This window comes from Scyliorhinus canicula, chromosome 18 (assembly GCF_902713615.1).
Source record: "Scyliorhinus canicula chromosome 18, sScyCan1.1, whole genome shotgun sequence".
Lineage (NCBI taxonomy): Eukaryota > Metazoa > Chordata > Chondrichthyes > Carcharhiniformes > Scyliorhinidae > Scyliorhinus > Scyliorhinus canicula.
Genome location: NC_052163.1, coordinates 34,188,199 through 34,207,380, shown reverse-complemented (window position 1 = coordinate 34,207,380; position 19,182 = coordinate 34,188,199). Strand labels below are relative to the sequence as shown.

At 42.9% G+C, this 19,182-nt stretch overlaps 1 protein-coding gene across 3 annotated transcripts in view; it reads left to right on the top strand.

Annotated features, from left to right (window-relative positions):
• LOC119953757 (alpha-1,6-mannosylglycoprotein 6-beta-N-acetylglucosaminyltransferase B-like) overlaps positions 1 to 19,182 on the top strand; it is a 1,231,367-nt gene that overhangs the window by 1,127,674 nt on the left and 84,511 nt on the right. For all 3 annotated transcript variants that reach the window (XM_038778343.1, XM_038778342.1, XM_038778344.1), the window contains one exon: positions 11,383 to 11,538. In XM_038778343.1, coding sequence (XP_038634271.1) covers positions 11,383 to 11,538 — 156 coding nt within the window. The remainder of the gene's footprint in view (positions 1 to 11,382; positions 11,539 to 19,182) is intronic.

Sequence of the window (19,182 nt, the reverse complement as noted above, 5' to 3'; positions counted from 1 at the left end):
CCAGACCCTCCCACCAGAGATTCCCACCAGAGACCCCCCATATCAGAGACCCCCCATATCCGAGACCCCACATAACAAGGAATCCCCCTCATGAGAACCCCTCATATCAGACCACCCCACCAGAGCCCACTGCCATTGCAGAGCTCCCCATAGCAGAGATTGCCCAGAAATGAGACTCCACATATCAGAGACCCCCATATCAGAGACCCCCACATCAGAGAGCCCATAACAGAGAACCCTCCATAAAAGAGAACCTTTCATAACAGAGAGCACCACCATGATAGAGAACCCCCCATTTCAGAGATCCCTCCCACACCAGAGATCCCCCATATCAGAGACCCTCTCACCAGAGGCCCCTCATATCAGAGATTCCCCTAACAGAGAAACCCCCATATCAAAGAACTCCTATATCAGTGGCCCCTATGTCAAAGGCCCCATAATAAAGACCCCCCGAATCAGAGACCCCTTCATATCAAACACCTCCCCATATGAGGGAACCCCAACATATCAGAGAACCCCCATATCAGAGACCCCCCGTAGCATCCATCTATGATTGACATCAAAAGCAGTTAAGTGCTTTCCCGTGAGAAAAAGAGGACGTGAAAGCACTTAACTCGTAAATGTTCATAAACATTGCGGTAAGGTTAAAAGCAGGCTACTTGAGATGCATTTAAGCCTGTAGGGAAAAGGAAATGAACAATCCAGATATCTGTCTGTCTGGAAACTATTAATTACAGCCTCCTAAAAGTTACTGAAATGAGTAGAAGCACCGAAAGAGTTGAACCCAGTACCTGATTCCCTGTCGGAGGAGAAGCCGTCTACCCCCATCAGTGACACACATTAAAGAATCTGAGGTGGTTTAAAGCCTTGTGATGTGGTCTTGGCTTTCTATGAAGTAACAGCTGCATAGCTGCTGCTTTCTAGGGATCTGTCTGAGGCAGTAGGTGTAAGGCACAGGTAAGTGAAAAAGCAGTGATTTTGTTTTTCACTGTTTCTGCCTGGGCAGCTCTTTAGCTTCAAGGCAAAGGTGACTGATAGTGCGGGGGGGGGGGGGGGGGGCTATGTTATGGGAGAGGAATGGTCTCTGTTATGGGGGTTCTCTGATATGGGTGAATTTGTTTTGAGGGTTCTCTGATATGGGGAGGTTTCCTGATATGGGGGTCTCTAATGGGAGGTCCGATGGGGTCTCTGATGGAGAGTCTGGTGGGGATCTCTGATGGGGGTCTGATGGGTGGGTGCGGGGGTGGTATGTACAGGATTTGTGGAGGGAGGGGTCCATAGGGCTGTTTAGCACAGGGCTAATTCGCTGGCTTTGAAAGCAGACCAAGCAGGCCAGCAGCACGGTTCGATTCCCGTAACAGCCTCCCCGAACAGGCGGCGGAATGTGGCGACTAGGGGCTTTTCACAGTAACTTCATTTGAAGCCTACTCGTGACAATAAGCAATTTTCATTTCATTCATTTTCATTTTCATTTCATTTCAAATACTTGTACCAAGTTGCATGTATCCCAACCCAGAAGGTCGGAGCAGCATGGAGGTGTGGAGAATTCAGTGTCCAGCCTGTTAATAGGATGCAAATGGATAATTCTGACCCATCTTCACCTTCCTGCTTGTGCAGAGCACGAATCTTGATACCACTGCCAGCGGGGAACTGCAGAATTGCAAATAGATCGACGCCAGTTTCCATTTTTACCCTGGCAGGGGATTCTCTGCCACATCAGGAACTCTGCCACAAGCGAAGGGCAGATCGGAATCTCCTCCTAAAAGTAAAGTAGAATTTCCTCAATTCTATCTCAATGATGTAAATTAGTCCCAACTTCATTGAATTTCGTAATATCCTACTTGATACATCTCGAGATTCCATTTCAGTTTAACACCAGCTAGTGTTTTCAATCTGCTTACACTCAAGATATTGAACTGCAGGTAAGCTTTAAAACAATATAGTAGTGGGGTATATGGAACTCAGTGGTGACTGGAACTTTTCATTTGACGAGCTGTGTCATGCTAATGAAGAACTACTGGTTTCCAGGTAGAATTGATGAGAATGAGTTGGTGTCATCCTTTAATATTCTTGAATCTGTAAAACCTCAGATACTTTCCACCAGTTTACAAATTCAAAGGTTTCACCTAGGGTATCTTTATTTACGAGGAAACAAACCACAGCACAAGTTCGAAATTCAACGATATTTATTGAACACAATTAACCCTTACATTACCCACAAAATACCCAAGATCAATGTCTACTACCCAGAAAGATGGCTTGGGAGTCAATGGATCTGATCACTGGAATTCCTCTGGCCTGTCTTCGCAAAGATGGTTCTCGTTGGTGGTCTCTGCTTTCCATCCTTCTGGTCTGGTCATGGTTTGGTCTGGTCTTCACTTCTCCAATCTCGTCAAGGTCACCACACACGGCGAGTCTTCACTCCCGAGGGGTCCAGAGTGCCTGTTTTTTCCCCCCTCTGGCTTTGCGTCCTTTTTGGACTTCCTGTGGCTCTTTGGCAACGTGGTATCAACAAGGGCCTTTAGTGTTCAATGATCCGATTGATACCCCATTGACCGATCACCTGGGCCTTCCCCAGGTGTCCATCTCCTGTGGTCGTGTTTGCCCGTACACCTTGCCAAATAAGGTGATGGTAGGAACTCTTGGTGCCCAAGAGTCTGGCCCTGCCTGGGTTTGCAACAATAGGCCGGTACATTTCAATCAGATCGATTATCTCTTGATGGTCAATTGACAAGGGAGGTTCAGACATGTCTTGGCAGCCTGTCTGACCTCTAGTGTATTCGAACTTGGCCAGTCCGAATTCCCATAAGGCTGAGTTGAAGCGACTGTGGCATGTTTTAAAGTGACAATTTTAATCGGGCCTAAACACTAGGCCCTGGTAGGTCACCACAATATTCCTTAGCATATGGAATCAGGGCTGGTTCAGGCAGAAGCAAAAACAGAAAATGCTGGATAATGTCAGCAGGTCTGAAAGCATCTGCAGAGAGAGAAGGGACCTAACATTTCGAGTTTGGATGATTCTTTGTCAAAACCCGAGAGTACTGAAAATAAGATTAATTCGCCATCCTCCTCTCACGTCCACATGGCTGTCCTTGGCCTGTTGCAATGTCCAGTGAAGCCCAGTGCAAAATAGAGGAACAGCACCTCATCTTCCGATTAGGCACGTTACAACCTTTCCGACTTAAAGTTCAACAACTTCCGACTGTGAACTCTCTTCTCCACCTTCACCCCATTTTTATTTCTATCAATTTTATTTTCATTTCTTCCATCCGTCTGTTTATCCCTCACCATTGTCCCCCCCCCTAACCCCAACCCCATTCCACTTGAGCCCTCTTCAAGGTTGTCCTTTTACACACTGCTCACTTTTGTTCTGCTATTAATGCATTTTGATCTCTTAATGTGCTACTATCAGCACCTCTTTTCGCCATTATCTCCACCTTTGTCTTTCTGTCCACAAAATCTTTGCCAATCTCCACCTATTGCTGGACCTCTATCCAACCCCATTGCCTCATGTCCTCCAACCCTGCCCACAAAAGTATAAATATGATCCTATTTCCAGTTCTCCCCAGTTTTGATAAAGAGTCACCCAGACTCGAAACATTAGCTCCCTTCTCTCTCGACAGATGCTGTCAGACCTGTGAGATTGTCCAGTATTTTCCGATTTTGTATCAGACTCCAGCATCTGCAGTAATTTGCTGTTATCTGGTTCAGGAAGACATGGTTAGATGTAGAGAACTCTTCACTAAATCAGTTCTTCTGACCTTTGAAATTCTGATGAGACTCAAAAGAACAATGGGCAGGATTCTCCATCCCATCAGCCCCATTTTCCGATGTGGCGCCCCCCACTGGCAGTGGGATTCTCTGTCCTGCAGCCAGCCAATGAGGTTTCCCATTGTGCCTACCCCACGCCATCGGAAACCCGTGGGTGCGCTGCCAGCGAAGCAGAGGATCCTGCCAACGGAGAATCCCGCACTTCATTTAACACATTAAGCTTCCCTTTTTTATTTCTTCATTCCTGTATGTGTACATTTGCTCCAATTTTCAGGCCATGAAATAATGCATATTGTGCAAGATTTTCACGGAACCAGTATTATTCCATTGATGGGCAGAAGAAAATAACTTTAATGCTTGAACTGGAAAACCCATTTTCAAATGGTTGACACACGGGTTGAATTTGCTTCTTGCAGTGAAGGGACTGGCCCTTCAGGATTTCCTGTCCAATAAAATTTATAGTCACCGAGTGATTTCACCTGGTTTTACAAATGCCGGCCTCTTGTTTTCAGTTCAAGGCCCAACAGCAATTGAAAATGATGAATAAGTCAGATTAATTTATCTGATATTAATAGATTTGTAGCCTGATCAATTACTTTTCTAAGTTATGGAATTTGTTTATAACTACATCTGCACAGGTACCAATAAAAATTTATTTTCAGATTTAATCATTCTTACTTAAGTTAGCACGAAAGCTTTCTTTACCTAAAGCTTGAGTGATCTCCTGTTTGACTTACTGAGATTCAAAAAATATTTAATAATAAAAATAACTGCGGATAAATCTTGTTGAGCTATTTTAAGCTTGAAGGTATTGCCTTTCAGCATTGCGAACATCAAAACATAGAACCAGTGGGAGGGCATTGCTGAAGTTAAGAGTTGCTTTATCGTTCTGAAAGCAGTGAGTTCCCTGCACAACTTTTGCTGTGAACCTGAAATCATGCAGTCTGCAGAGAAGGTAGACAACCTGACCAGAGAAAACCATCTCAAACCTAGAAGGAAGAAGGATCAAAACAAATGCGAAACTCCAGAGAGACATTAGCTATAAGTCATCCAGTGCATCAAAGATGCTTACCCTTTTATTTTTATTAATATTTGCTTTCCCTTTCCACCACCCTTTCCCCTCTGTGTTGTTTGTCTGCTGGTGTGTGTGTTGAGATGAAATCTAGGCTCTCTCTCTCCTCAATATGTGATTAGTTCTACTCCGCGTCTGTAAGCATTATTGATGCATATCGCACAGATCTCTGACTCATCATCCCTTCTGTGGGATAAAACCACCCCAGCGCCGTATGGGGATTCGCCACATTTTAGTGTTATCTTCTTGGTGAATTTTAAGTGCACCAATAGACATGCCGACTGCAGCAACTGCCTGACCTGGTTAAATGCCTCTTTTTGGGGTCACCTGACCCTTTGGCAGCCGCCTTAAACATTCACTGGAGTCCATTTTAAACAAATAAAAGACAATTTCAGAATATTCCAAATGAGCATATTCCATAAGCTATATAAAGTATGAAGTTATAAACATGACAAGTCTTTACTGGGCATGACGACATGCAATTTTGGTCATTATTGCCAATTACCAAATCTGATCTTGCTTAAAAGTATGAAAACAGGTATGCTCAGGTACAGCAGTCAACTGCTCATTAGCCACAACTGACATGGAGTAGGACACGTGGACATCATTCACCCACTTCCACTGAAGCTGTGAAGTCTGCTGGTTCACTCATAGCACCAGATGTTAGAATGCTTCAGGGACAGAAGAAGAGGGCCTGTATATTCTCAGACACAGTTCTAGGGGTCCTGATGCGAGAGTCACAGCGGAGGAGGATTGTCCTGTGCCAACAAGGGTGAAGGAATCTTCCTTGCCCTCCTCTCTTCCCTGTCCCTCTCTTCTGCAGCAGCTAATGCTTCTCGACATTACCTCATAGCCTCTTCCCATTCCACAGCAGTTATGCCTCTTCAGTGAAGCACTAAGAGAATTTCCAGAATAAATGTTGATTGGGTGTTGTTGATGTGAACCAGAAACTGCCTCAATGTATTTTAAAAGTTCTCTTCAGACCTCCAACAGAAAGTGAACTGTAAATGGTAATATATATTCAGCTAGCAATCGAATCCTCACCAACAACTTGTTCGCTTTAAATCAGCCGGGCCCTGGCCACAGCAGCACTCCCGTCCTCCTCAACAAGGTACACAACAAGCCCAGTGGTAGCGGCCACGCTGAAAACGTGGACCCAGTTGAGACAGCACTTCGGGATAACCAAAATGTCCCCTCTGGCCCCCATCTGCGACAATCACAGATTCCCCCCAGCCATGCTGGATACACCTTCAAAAGATGGAGGCGGGACGGGGGCATACTGACGGTCGGGGACTTCTACGTAGGGAGCAGACTGGCGACACTAGACAAACTGACGAGGAACAAAGAACAAAGAAAATTACAGCACAGGAACAGGCCCTTCGGCCCTCTCAGCCTGCGCCGATCCAGATCCTTTGTCTAAACCTGTCTCCTATTTTCCAAGGTCTACGTCCCTCTGTTCCCACCCGTTCATATACCTGTCTAGATGCCTCTTAAATGATGCTATCGTGCCCGCCTCTACCACCTCCGCTGGTAAAGCGTTCCAGGCACCCACCACCCTCTGCGTAAAAAACTTTCCACGCACATCTCCCTTAAACTTTCCCCATCTCACCTTGAAATCGTGACCCCTTGTAACTGACACCCCCCACTCTTGGGAAAAGCTTGTTGCTATCCACCCTGTCCATACCTCTCTTTTGTAGACCTCAATCAGGTCCCCCCTCAACCTCCGTCTTTCCAACGAAAACAATCCTAATCTACTCAACCTTTCTTCCTAGCTAGCAGCCTCCATACCAGGCAACATCCTGGTGAACATCCTCTGCACCCTCTCCAAAGCATCCCTATCCTTCTGGTAATGTGGCGACCAGAACTGCACGCAGTATTCCAAATGTGGCCGAACCAAAGTCCTATACAACTGTAACATGACCTGCCAACTCTTGTACTCAATACCCCATCTGATGAAGGCAAGCATGCTGTATGCCTTCTTGACCACTCTATCAACCTGCGTTGCCACCTTCAGGGTACAATGGACCTGAACTCCCAGATCTCTCTGTACATCAATTTTCCCCAAGACCCTTCCATTGACCATATAGTCCGCTTTTGAATTTGATCTTCCAAAATGCATTACCTCGCATTTGCTGGATTGAACTCCATCTGCCATTTCTCTGCCCAACTCTCCAATCTATCGATATTTTGTTGTATTCTCCGAAATACCTCCTCGCTATCTGCAACTCCACCAATCTTAGTATCATCTGCAAACTTGCTAATCAGACCACCTATACCTTCCTCCAGGTCATTTATGTAGATCACAAACAGCAGTGGTCCGAGCATGGATCCCTGTGGAACACCACTAGTCACCCTTCTCCATTTTGAGACACTCCCTTCCACCACTACTCTTTGTCTCCTGTTGCCCAGCCAGTTCTTTATCCATCTAGCTAGTACACCCTGAACCCCATACAACTTCACTTTTTCCATCACCCTGCCATGGGAAACCTTATCAAACGCCTTACTAAAGTCCATGTATATGACATCTACAGTCCTTCCCTCATCAATTAACTTTGTCACTTCCTCAAAGAATTCTATTAGATTTGTAAGACATGACCTTCCCTGCACAAAACCATGCTGCCTATCACTGATAAGTCTATTTTCTTCCAGATGTGAATAGATCCTATCCCTCAGAGGAAGTGGAGGCTAGCAACAGGACAGGAAATGTGACACCTCCAAATAAAACACTTCCTCCGCAAAGAGACAGTGGGGTACCCCGGGGCCCCAGAAACCACATTACTAGCAGACCTGATAGGCACGAGCAACGAGAAGGGGGGGCTATGTGGGAAAATATACGGACGGCTACTGGACAGAGCCCGATTCCACTGGACGAGACCAGTCAAAAATGGGAGGACGAACTGGGGACAGAGATAGGATGGGGACTCTGGAGCAAAGCACTGAGCAGGGTGAACTCCACCTCCTCCTGCACAAGGCTTAGCCTAATGCAGCTCAAAGTGGTGCACAGAGTGCACCTGACCAGAACCCGAATAAGCAGGTTCTTCCCAGAGGTGGAGGACAAATGTGAGCGGTGCCAGAGGAGCCCGGCCAACCACACCCACATCTTTGGGGCTTGCCCCAAGCTTGCTGGGTTCTGGACAGCCTTCTCCGAGACAATGTCCATGGTTGTGGGGGTGAGGATGAAGCCATGCCCAATAGTGGGAATCTTCAGGGTATCGGAGCAGCCAGAGTTACACATGGGGAAGGCTTCCCTAATCGCACACCGGAGAATCCTGCTCGGCTGGCGATCGGCAGCACCACCTACAGCTGCTGACTGGCTCACAGTATTCACCAGCTGGCGAAGATTAAGTACGCCACCCGAGGGTAAAAGGAAGGCTTCCTGGATACTTGGTGGCAGTTTGTCAGTCTGTTCCAAAACCTGTTCGAGGCCAGCAACAAGGAGTAACCTAATAAGATTTTTTTTTTAAAAACAGCCAAGATAGATGAGGTACCAAAAGACTGCGCAACCTTGGGGGGGGGGGGGGGGGGGGGGGGGGGAGAGAGAGAGAGAGAGAGAGAGAGAGAGAGAGAGAGAGAGAGAGAGAGAGAGGAACCATAGACTAACCCAGAGGGCAATGAAATGCACGTAGGGTCAGTTAAACAAAGGACAAACTAAACCTCTCTGTATAATAAAAGCGCGGGCAAGAAAAATGTGATGTGTATATATACAACTGTTTATAAATATGGGAAATGCCAATAAAAAGATTTTAAAAGAAAAGATAGCACCTTGTGATAAAAACCATCTCCATTGAATCCCTACAGTGCAGTGCAGAAGGAGGTCATTTGATCCATTGAGTCTGCACTGACCCTCTGAAAGAGCAGTCTACCGATGTCCACTCCCTGCTCTAACTGAGTAACCCCACCTAATCTGCACATCCTTGGATACTAAGGGGCAATTTCAGCATGGCCAGTCCACCTAACCTGCACATTTATGGACTGTGGGAGGAAAACTGAATACCCGGAGGAAACTCACCCAGACACGGGGAGAACATGCAAACTCCACACAGATAGTCACCCAAGGCCAGAATTCAACCCAGGTCCCTGGTGCTGTGAGACAGCAGTGATAACCTCTGTGTGACCGTGCCACCCACTGGCATAAAACTGACTAAACTGGCATTTGAGCTCTCACTTTGACTGCCACATAAATTTTGTATCACCTAATATATCAAAGGAAATTTGTCCTTGCAGAGTCTAAGCCAGAAAATATAAATTTGAATATTTAATTCAATGTAACATTATGTATAGAAAGCTAAATTATGGGAAGAAAATAAATATGCGATTTAAAGATAGCAATAATAGAGTCAGAAATAAAAAGTTTTAAAAATCTCCAACAACAATTACAATCTGATGGAATGAAACATCACACTTCTAAAAATACATTTTCAGTGCCAGAATGGTTGCATGGCGGCACTTAGGATTTATCAAGCCATTTTAAAAAGCACTTGCACCTAAATGCAACACCCTAACTTTTTCTCATATGTTTAGTGGGTAACTGGTGAGTATAAATACTCCCTACCAGGAGTTCTGCTCTTATGTTATGTCTTGCCAGTTTGACTTGCGCCATCCTCATACATCGTCTTTGACTGCTCTGTGTCATCTGCCATCCAACTACACCAAAGTCTACCCCTCTTAATAAATAAATAACCTTTATTGTCACAAGTAGGCTGACATTAACACTGCAATGAAGTTACTGTGAAAAGCCCCCAGTCGCCACATTCTGGCATCTGTTCGGGTACACAGGTGGAGTATTCAGAATTCTCAGCTGGTACTGGAATTGAACCCGCACTGCTGGCCTTGCTCTGCATTGCAAACCAGCTGTCGAGCCCACTGAGCTAAACCAGCTCCCCTCTTTCTGCTGCCCTCTACTTTATCCTCTGAAAGAGATCTTGATAGCTTTTCAGTTCTGATTAAATGGCTGAATATCTGACCTTTTTTTTTCTGGATGTCACTTTTTAGAGATCTTTTTGCACTTGCAATTTCAAGCATTTGTCTTATGGTTTGTACAAGGAATCTTACTCATCTTAATTTAAGTCTTAGCATCAACATTTCAAAGGCCTTTATTTTCCTTTCAAAATCTTTATTTATTATCCAGGCTACTGAGGCAGAGAAAGTGGATAGAATGTAGCATCTTATGAGTATTTTTCCCTTGTTACAATCTTGGATTTTCTTGTTAAGACACTCTTCATCTTCTGATCGCCTCACCATTATTCAAACAGCAAAGTCAGGTCCATAATGACCTGCTTAGTTGCTTAAATTCAGAAGGTCATCACTAATATTATGGGTACAACCAGATTGACACCATATTGAGGTGGTTTTGTGAAATGCAAGCAACAAAAGCACCAGGTGGAAAATATGCTACTCGGTATGTTGTGAATAGGAGACATCATTACAAGAGTCCTCATCTGGTGAAAGATCTGTATCAAATGAGTGAGAATGGTTTTATAATGTGAAGTGCCTATCTACTGTATTTGTAAATGTATGAGTTGTGATTTCCTTTCACAGAGAAAACTATAAATGCACTTTGAGTCGTATAAATGATTCACTATGTCAACACATTTTTGTATGTCAAGATTCTCATTTGAAACGGTTTCACTGCGTATGAGACATAAAAAATGAGAATAGTCTTTGCTGCAAATTATGCGGTTGAAAAATGCATTGCTTTTTCTTGTTTGTTTTAGTCCTTTTCTATTATTCCTGGCCCTTTATAAAAATGCTTGTTTCCATTTGCACTTTTATTTTGGATTTTCTGTCAGCTTCTAATATATTTAACTGCTCTATTATCAATCATCAGAGTATTGATTTCTCTCCACATTTTTGTCTTGGGTAGGAGTGGCATCCACACAAGCCCAGCTAAGAAAAGTAATTGGCCCAGGGAAGTTGCAGTACTGATTGCTAATGAGATTTGAAGTAACAGTTATGGGGTTGGTCGACAACTACAAGTGCAAAGTCAGTCATAGATTCTTAGAATCCCTACAGTGCAGAAGGAGGCCATTCGGCCCCTCGAGTACATACCGACCCTCCAAAAGAGCAACACTACCCAGGTCAACCCCACCCCCCTCCCACCCCACCTTATCCCCGTAACCCCACCTGAACATTCATGGACACTAAGGGCCAATTTAGCATGGCCAACCCACCTAATCAGATCTTTGAACTGTGGGAGCACCCGGAGGGAACCCACACAGACACGGGGAGACTCCACACAGTCACCCAAGGCTGGAATTGAACCCGGGTCCCTGGCGCTTTGAAGCAGCAGTGCTAACCATTGTGCTACCTATCATAAAATTATCCCATTCCATTAAGTTTTCATTGAAGTGTGTGATCAAAACATATTTTTCAACTCGTACTTCAGCACATCATAAAAACAGAGGAACCGGATTGATATCCTGTGGAGACAAGACTAAGCAGTTTGTGTGCTTTGGGTCATCAATGTAATAGCATACTTTATTCTGTTTGAGATGATTTCTTAAGAAGTTATTGACTATCATTAATTTTGTGCTCTCCAGGGAAAGGCAAAGTATCTTGAAGTTATTAATAAATACATGGAGATTCATGGAACTGTTTATTACCAGACACACTGGCCACCAGAGATGCCTATGTTTGTCAAAAATCATGGTCTACTACCTCAGCATGAGCTGCAGAGACTACTAAGAAAAGCAAAGGTATTGAACCCTTTACTCGTGGCAACCAAGTTAAAATATATCTGCTTTTTGCACTATGTCTCTATTACTATCACATGATAATTGCAATATTTTAATCAGACTTTTTTAAATTTGCATAGATTCAAATATGCAATTATTATGTATTATATGTAGCAGTTAAAACATTTTAATTAGCACAATTATGCTATTATATGTCTATTCCTCGGATCACTGGTATGCAATTTTTAATTGCTCAAATTTAATTATTCTGAGCTTCAAATTATTTCATTTTATTGTTTGTGACCTTCTTGAATAAGTGCTTTTAATATGGAAATCTTAATTGGACCAGTCATTAAAAGCAACCTTTTACTTAGAAATTGTAAAAGTTATCATGCTGTTCAAAGATGAAATAGATATTTAAAGAATAGAAATATTTCAGTTAGTCGGTTGTTTTTGTCCTATGGTAATCTAATTAAAATGGACATCCTAATGGATTGAAGATGGGATTTCTTCTCATATAAAATGGTGTTGTGCTTTGTTATACTCCTCAGACTATAGAGTCACCTTTAACTTCCAGTGAAATTTCTTGGCCAATCTTCCCTTACAAGTTCAGGGAATAGGAGCTGGAGTCGGTTATGCAGTCTGCTGCCCCATTCAATACAATCATATTTGACCTTGTGCTTTAACACCACTTCCCTGCCCACTCCCGGGAGACCAAAAATCTGTCTATCTCAGTCTTAAATATATTCAGTGACAGAGCACCCACAACCCTCTCGGATGGTAAATTCCAAAGATTCATAAGCCTTTGAGCAAATAAATGCATCCTCATCTAGATCCTAAATAATTGACCATTTATCTGGAGACTGTGCCCCTTGTTTTAGATTTGTAGCCAGTGGAAAGCCCTCAGTGTCTACTCTTCAAACCCCTTCAAAATCATGTCTGTTTCAATCAGATCACCTTTTGTTCTTCGAAACTCCAGTGAATACTGGCCCGATTTACTTAGCCTCTCTTCTAAGAACAACTCTCTCATCCCAGGAACCAATCTAGAGAACCTCTTCTGTACTATCTACAATGCATGTATATCCTTCCTTAAATATGGAGACCAAAACTGCACATAGTCCTTCAAGTGCCATCTCACCAAAGCTCTGTAAAATTGCAGCAAATATTCCATATTCTTGTACCCTGATCCCCTCGCAATAAAGGACAACATTTCATTTGCCTTCTTAATTGCTTGCTGTACCTGCATGCTAACTTTGAGTTCCTTGTATGAAAACACCCAAGTATGTCTGAACATCAATGACATACAAAGTTTCATGCCTTTTATAAAAGTTCTGCTCTACTATTCTTACGACCAAATTGAACCTCACATGTCCCCACATTATAATCCATCTGCCACCTTGTTTCCCAGTCACTTAATCTATTCTATATATTTTTGCAGACTTCTGTGTCCTTCTCATAAGTTATGTTTCCACCTAGTTGTCTGCAAACTTAGACACATCACTCTCTGTCTAATTGACTAAGTCATGAATATAGATTGTAAATAGCTTAGGTTCCAAAATGATCCATGCGGCACTATACTAACCACAGTCTGCCAACTTGAGAATGCCCTATTTATGCCTACTCTTTGTTTTCGGTCCATCAACCAATCCATGCTAATGTATTACCCTCAACTTCATAAACCCTTATCTTGCTGATTAACCCTTTGTGTGGCACCTTATCAAATGTCTTTTGCAAATCTAGGTATGATACGTCTACTAGCTCCTCTTTATCTACCCTCCTAGTGACATCCTCAAATAATTGCAATAAACTTGTCTAACAAGATTCGCCTTTCGTTAAAACCATGTTGACTTTGTCTGATCATACTATGATACTATGATCTGCCAAGTGCATTGTTAAGATTTTGTTAACAACAGATTTCAGTACTTTTCCAATATCAGTAGATCCCTGTTTTCTCTTGTTTCTTGAATAGCGGTTTTACATTTGCTAACTTTCAATCTCCTGGGACAGTTCCAGGATTTAGGGATTCTGGAAAATCATAGCCAGTGCTCCACTATCTCTACAGCTATTGTGTTTATAATGCTACAATGTAGGCTATGAAAGCCTGGGGATTTTAGTCCGTCACGTTTCACCAGTTATTTTTCTCTGCTGATATTAATTTCTTCAATTTCCATACTTTGTAATACCTATTTCTGGTACGCAATTTGTGCCTTCAATTGTGAGGACAAGCACACAATATTTGTTAAATATCTATGCCATTTCCTCTTTTTCCCATAATAATTTCTCCTGTCGCTACATTTGTTCTTCATTTATTGATGTGCCAAGAATAAGAACAAAGAAAAATACAGCACAGGAACAGGCCCTTCGGCCCTCCAAGCCTATGGCGACCATGCTGCCCGTCCAAACTAAAATCCTCTGCACTTCCGGGGTCCGTATCCCTCTATTCCCAGCCTATTGATGTATTTGTCAAGGTGCCCCTTAAACGTCACTATCGTCCCTGCTTCCACCCCCTCCTCCAGCAGCGAGTTCCAGGCACCCACTACCCTCTGTGTAAAAACCTTGCCTCGCACATCTCCTCTAAACCTTGCCCCTCGCACCTTAAACCTATGCCCCCTAGTAATTGACCCCTCTACCCTGGGAAAAAGCCTCTGACTATGCACTCTGTCTATGCGCCTCATAAGTTTGTAGATCTCTATCAGGTCGCCCCCTCAATCTCCGTCGTTCCAGTGAGAACAAACTGAATTTATTCAACCTCTCCTCATAGCTAATGCCCTCTATACCAAGTAACATTCTGGTAAATCTCTTCTGCACCCTCTCTAAAGCCTTCACATCCTTCTGGTAGTGTGGCGACCAGAATTGAACACTATACTCCAAGTGCGGCCTAACTAAGGTTCTATACAGCTGCAACGTGACTTGCCAATTTTTATACTCAATGCCCTGGACAATGAAGGCAAGCATGCCGTATGCCCTCTTGAATACCTTCTCCACCTGTGTTGCCCCTTTCAGTGGCCTGTGGACCTGTACACCTAGATCTCTCTGACTGTCAATATTCTTGAGGGTTCTACCATTCACTTTATATTCCTGACCTGCATTAGACCTTCCAAAATGCATTCCCTCACATCGATGGGCCGAATGGCCTCCTTCTGCACTGTAAATTCTATGTAATCTATGTAATTTGCTCAAATACACAGCAAGTGATTCATAAGGAAAAAATGAAGTGTTAGTAAAAGTGTTGAATATTATTTGAATTAATATAAGCCAATGAAGTACTTTTGAAATGTGGTTGCTTGCTACACGGAGAAAGGCGGCAGCCAAAATCTTCAGCTATCTCTTGAGGACATACAGAGAGTCAGCACCGACCACTACAGGCGGCAGCCAATTTTCACACAGCAAACTCTCACAACAGCAACGAGGTAACGTCCAAGTAATCTGTTGGTTTAAGGACTTATATTGGCCACGGCTCAGGGGAATTCCAGTTCTCTTTTTTGAATAGGACGATGGGATCTTATACATCCATCTGAAGAGGCAGGTGGGGCTTCAGATTAGCGTCTCATTCAAAAGGTGGCACCTCTGACATTGTAGCACTCTCCCAGTATTTTAATGCAATCAAGTCTCTGGAGTGAAACTTAAACCTAAGCTAGAATCCAGAGGCTAGAATGTCACTTAAATAAATACAAGGTACAGAAACTCACCTTTACCTGACGTTAGCCTTCATTTTTGTTGCACTATCCCAGCAATGAGGTATATTCATTCGCTTTCCTTTCAAGGTCTTAAATTATCACCCCATTCATATATATTTAGACTCTCTCCCCCACCTATCAGATCATGATTTGGGTTGCATATATAGCTGATCTTTTCACAGGGCAGAAGGAAATATTTTGAATAGCTGTTCTTTTTGTCAAGGGTTCTGGCTGCTGCATTGATAGGAACATACAAAAATGTCAGGCGTGAGCCAGTTGGTCATCAATCTTACCTCACACCATGATGATTGGAGCATCAAGCATCATGGCTGAAAACTTCTTCCTCCACCCACCGCCCACCGCACAACCTTCCTCCCACCACATACAACCCCCCACCCACCCCCACCCCACGCCCTTCACTGGCCCTGGCTGCTGGAGCCATGTAAATCTCCTGGAAGGATGGAAGAAAACAAAAGGGGAAAAATATTCTGTTACGACCCCCTGGACTACAGCACGGTCAACTCCAACCCCTCTTAACCTCGAGTCGGAACACAGTTGAATTGAATTAAACGCAATTCAAGAAATTGAATTTCTTAGGAAAATACCCAATATCTTCGGCCTTTGGCTGTCCAATAATTACAGTCACTAGGTGTGGAAATGTAAACACAATTAAGTTTATTAATAACAGCAACTATAATTAAATATGCAGCCAATACAACAGGTCAACTATTATATAATTCTTAACCCCCGCCCCACACCCTCACTCACCCTCTATATGCACACATTAGACCAAAACAGAGGGGGGGAAAGAGGGAGTAAAATAATATGTAAAAGTGAAAGATAAGAGTCTTTGCTTCATATGGTTGTTTCTAGCACACTATCCTTCAAGCCAGGTTCTCAGTTTGCTTTCCAGTCTGCAATGGTTTTCACTGTAGATTCATTCAGGTCTCTGCAGTTTCAGAAATACAGCAGCTTTTCATGAGAAAACACAGGAGAGTGAGAGACAGCAGATCCTTTCCCCTGAGTATCCAGGGTCCAGACTCTGCTCTCCTTAGGTCTCTGGAAATCATCCCACTCAGGCAGGATCCAATCGCCACTTGTCACTGTGCAGAATATGGCATTTTGGCCAATTGACTGGTCACCAGCCAACCAAGTACCACCCCATCGCTCAGGTGCCCCAAGTCTGAGTATTGTTCCACAAAAACGAGCACCATATTATATATTGCTAATTTTTGAATTCCTGTGCTGCTTAACTTAAAGACACATATCTATCAAGCTTCCATGGATCAAAATGATAACGCAAAATATAAAGAAAGGGGAAATAAGGAAATCAACAGGAAGAATTCAGTAAAATTCCTTTCTGACCCCCTCAGGTAATCAACCCGAGTCAAGGAGCCAAATGTTGCCGACAAAGACACCAGCCTTTGACTGCATAATGTACAATCTCTGCTCTAGTCAGGAGTCAAGATGTTCAGCTCCCTCTTGAGGACATATAGAGAGTCAGCACCCACCCACCACAGCAATGAACTCCAGAATTCTCTGGAAGGCTAGGCAAGCACATGAGGAGAAGGGAATGAAGGATTACGCTAATAGATTTAGAAGAGGAAAGATGGAAGGAATCTTGAACAGAATGGTTGGGCCGAATGGCCTGTTTTATGTGCCATTCCTATGTAATCCTCATCTTGAAATTTATGATGCTCCAAAGTAAATAGAGCTTCTAAGATTATTAGCCAAAGTCTTTTTTATTTCTATTCTTTGAAAATTCTTTATATATCTCAATATGTCCAGGTGTCCTTAGTATTTTTTAATCCCTTGAGTTTGTTCATAGCCCATGCTTCACTGATTACTACAAATTTAAGTTTCCTTGGATGTGCGAAATGCCTGCAGCCTTCAATTATAAAAATGGTTGTGAAAAATCTATTCAACACATCTTCCATTCCTTGATCTTGCTGAATATAACTACTTTAATTATCCATTAAAAATCCTATCTGATCTTTAATATGCTGCTTGAATCTGCTGCCACAGCTAAAATATTTCCTTGCATATGCTGCATTGCTTTACCATTCTAAAGCTGGCTTTATTATTTTATTCAGATTATTTTCCCCTACTTTGCATGTTCCTGATAGTTTTAATAGATTTCTATTTTTCTGTCTCTGATATTTTCTGCTTGCTGCAACTAATGCAGACAGGCACTTGTCAGACTCTGACAGTCAACTTAGTTTGGCTGCCTTTCCCGTATTTGCTTTCTTCTATTTTTCGGTCCCTGGTCCGTATTTAGTTAACTGATCTCAGCAATGGCAATAGTGAGAGTGGGCTTGGGAGGGTAAACTTGGCCCAGGTTCCTGCTCAGGGTTGCTGTTTAGTGCTGTCCCAGAGCGTGGCCAGGACATTGTATCCAAGCAAAGGGCTCACATAGGAAGAGGAGAAAATTGGCGTCAATGGAAATACATTTGTGCAAATGATGCCATGGGGATAGCTGTAACAATAATGAGGCTAATTAAATCTTTGAACCATTCAGTGAAAGTGAAAGGAATGCACAAAAGGACAAACATTTGCAACAGTTTTAAAGTTGCGTCTTTTGCTTTCCTATGTGTGAATGATGCAATATGTTTGTCTATCTGCTTGCACCATGAAATGCTTTCAGAAATTTCACATAACATATTTTCCAAAGCCATTGACAAGTTATTAGTTTCTTTTAAACTAATCTATGCAAATTTAAAACAAGATGGAAATAATAGCCCATTTATATTTGTATAAAAGTTTTGTGTGTTTGATTCACTTAGCCAGATGTTTCTGAAGAGGTTAATAAAAGATTTTACGATACCCATAAAAAATTTATCGTCACTAGCACTAAATGTTATATTCCCAGTTATCATGGCGAGATGAGGAAATTCAGCGGCTCTTCAGGGTTGAGCCGGGGTTTTCTCATCGGAGGAGAGAGGATTAGGCCGTTCAATTTTTACGTGGCCAGGAGGAGCAAGAATATAATAAATAGGAGCAGGAAAAGACCATACTCTGCCTACTCTCAGCATACACTGCCATCCATCACAAACTGCTCCACAGATCCCTTGAAATAGTAACAACAGAACTGGCCTCACGAAAATCACAAAGAAATACTCATGTTCTGCTTTTGGAAAAGTCACGCTGCGCTGGAAAAGCAACTGTTCAATCGCGCCTGCGATGCATTACCAACTCTGTTACTGGGTAGACTTGACTTACCCTTACATCGGTGCCTCAAGTGACATTTCCTGCAGCAGAAAAAATATTCAGCCTCTTTATACCAGCAGGATTCAGGGGAGTGAATTTGTACTCCGGCAGGTTGAACATCACTAGCAAGAAGCATTGGGGGTAGCAATGGCAAAGAATGAACTCTGGATTGGCGAGATCTGTGCCCATCATGAAGAGTGGCTCAGTAATACCACTATTGACTGAACTGACCCAGGTCCTGAAGGACATATCTGTCAGACTGATATAGGCCAGTGCTTAGAAACTCCAAAGTGTATTGTGAAGCTCGCCTGATCTATAACTTTTATGTTGAATCTGGTTAGAATGAGCACAAGAGCCTTCACTTCAGGTGTGATTCATCAGACTTCCTAGGTGCTTTAATCAAAACAAAGTTTTGATATAATTTGATATAAGTTTTGATTATAAGAACGTAATTAACATATATAAAATGCTTAGCAAGAATTTATCAATTGCAAACATGAAAAAACACCTAGCAGCTACAGTAATCTATGTATATAACTCTTAATGAATCCCCCTTAGTTGCTGTTTCAATTCAACACAAACTCCAATAACCCAAAACCCCTTTCAAGGGTGTGGCCCAGCACACCGTAATCTGACTTAAACGAGACTGGTCTTTTCCTGAGATTCTGGTCCAGCCTCCAACCAGCAGATTCAAAACTCCTTCCGGAAAGCAACTCTAGCTTTAAGGTTACCAAGGTGGTTTTCCATACCCAACGTGCTTTCAGTTCTCTGGAACAGCTTT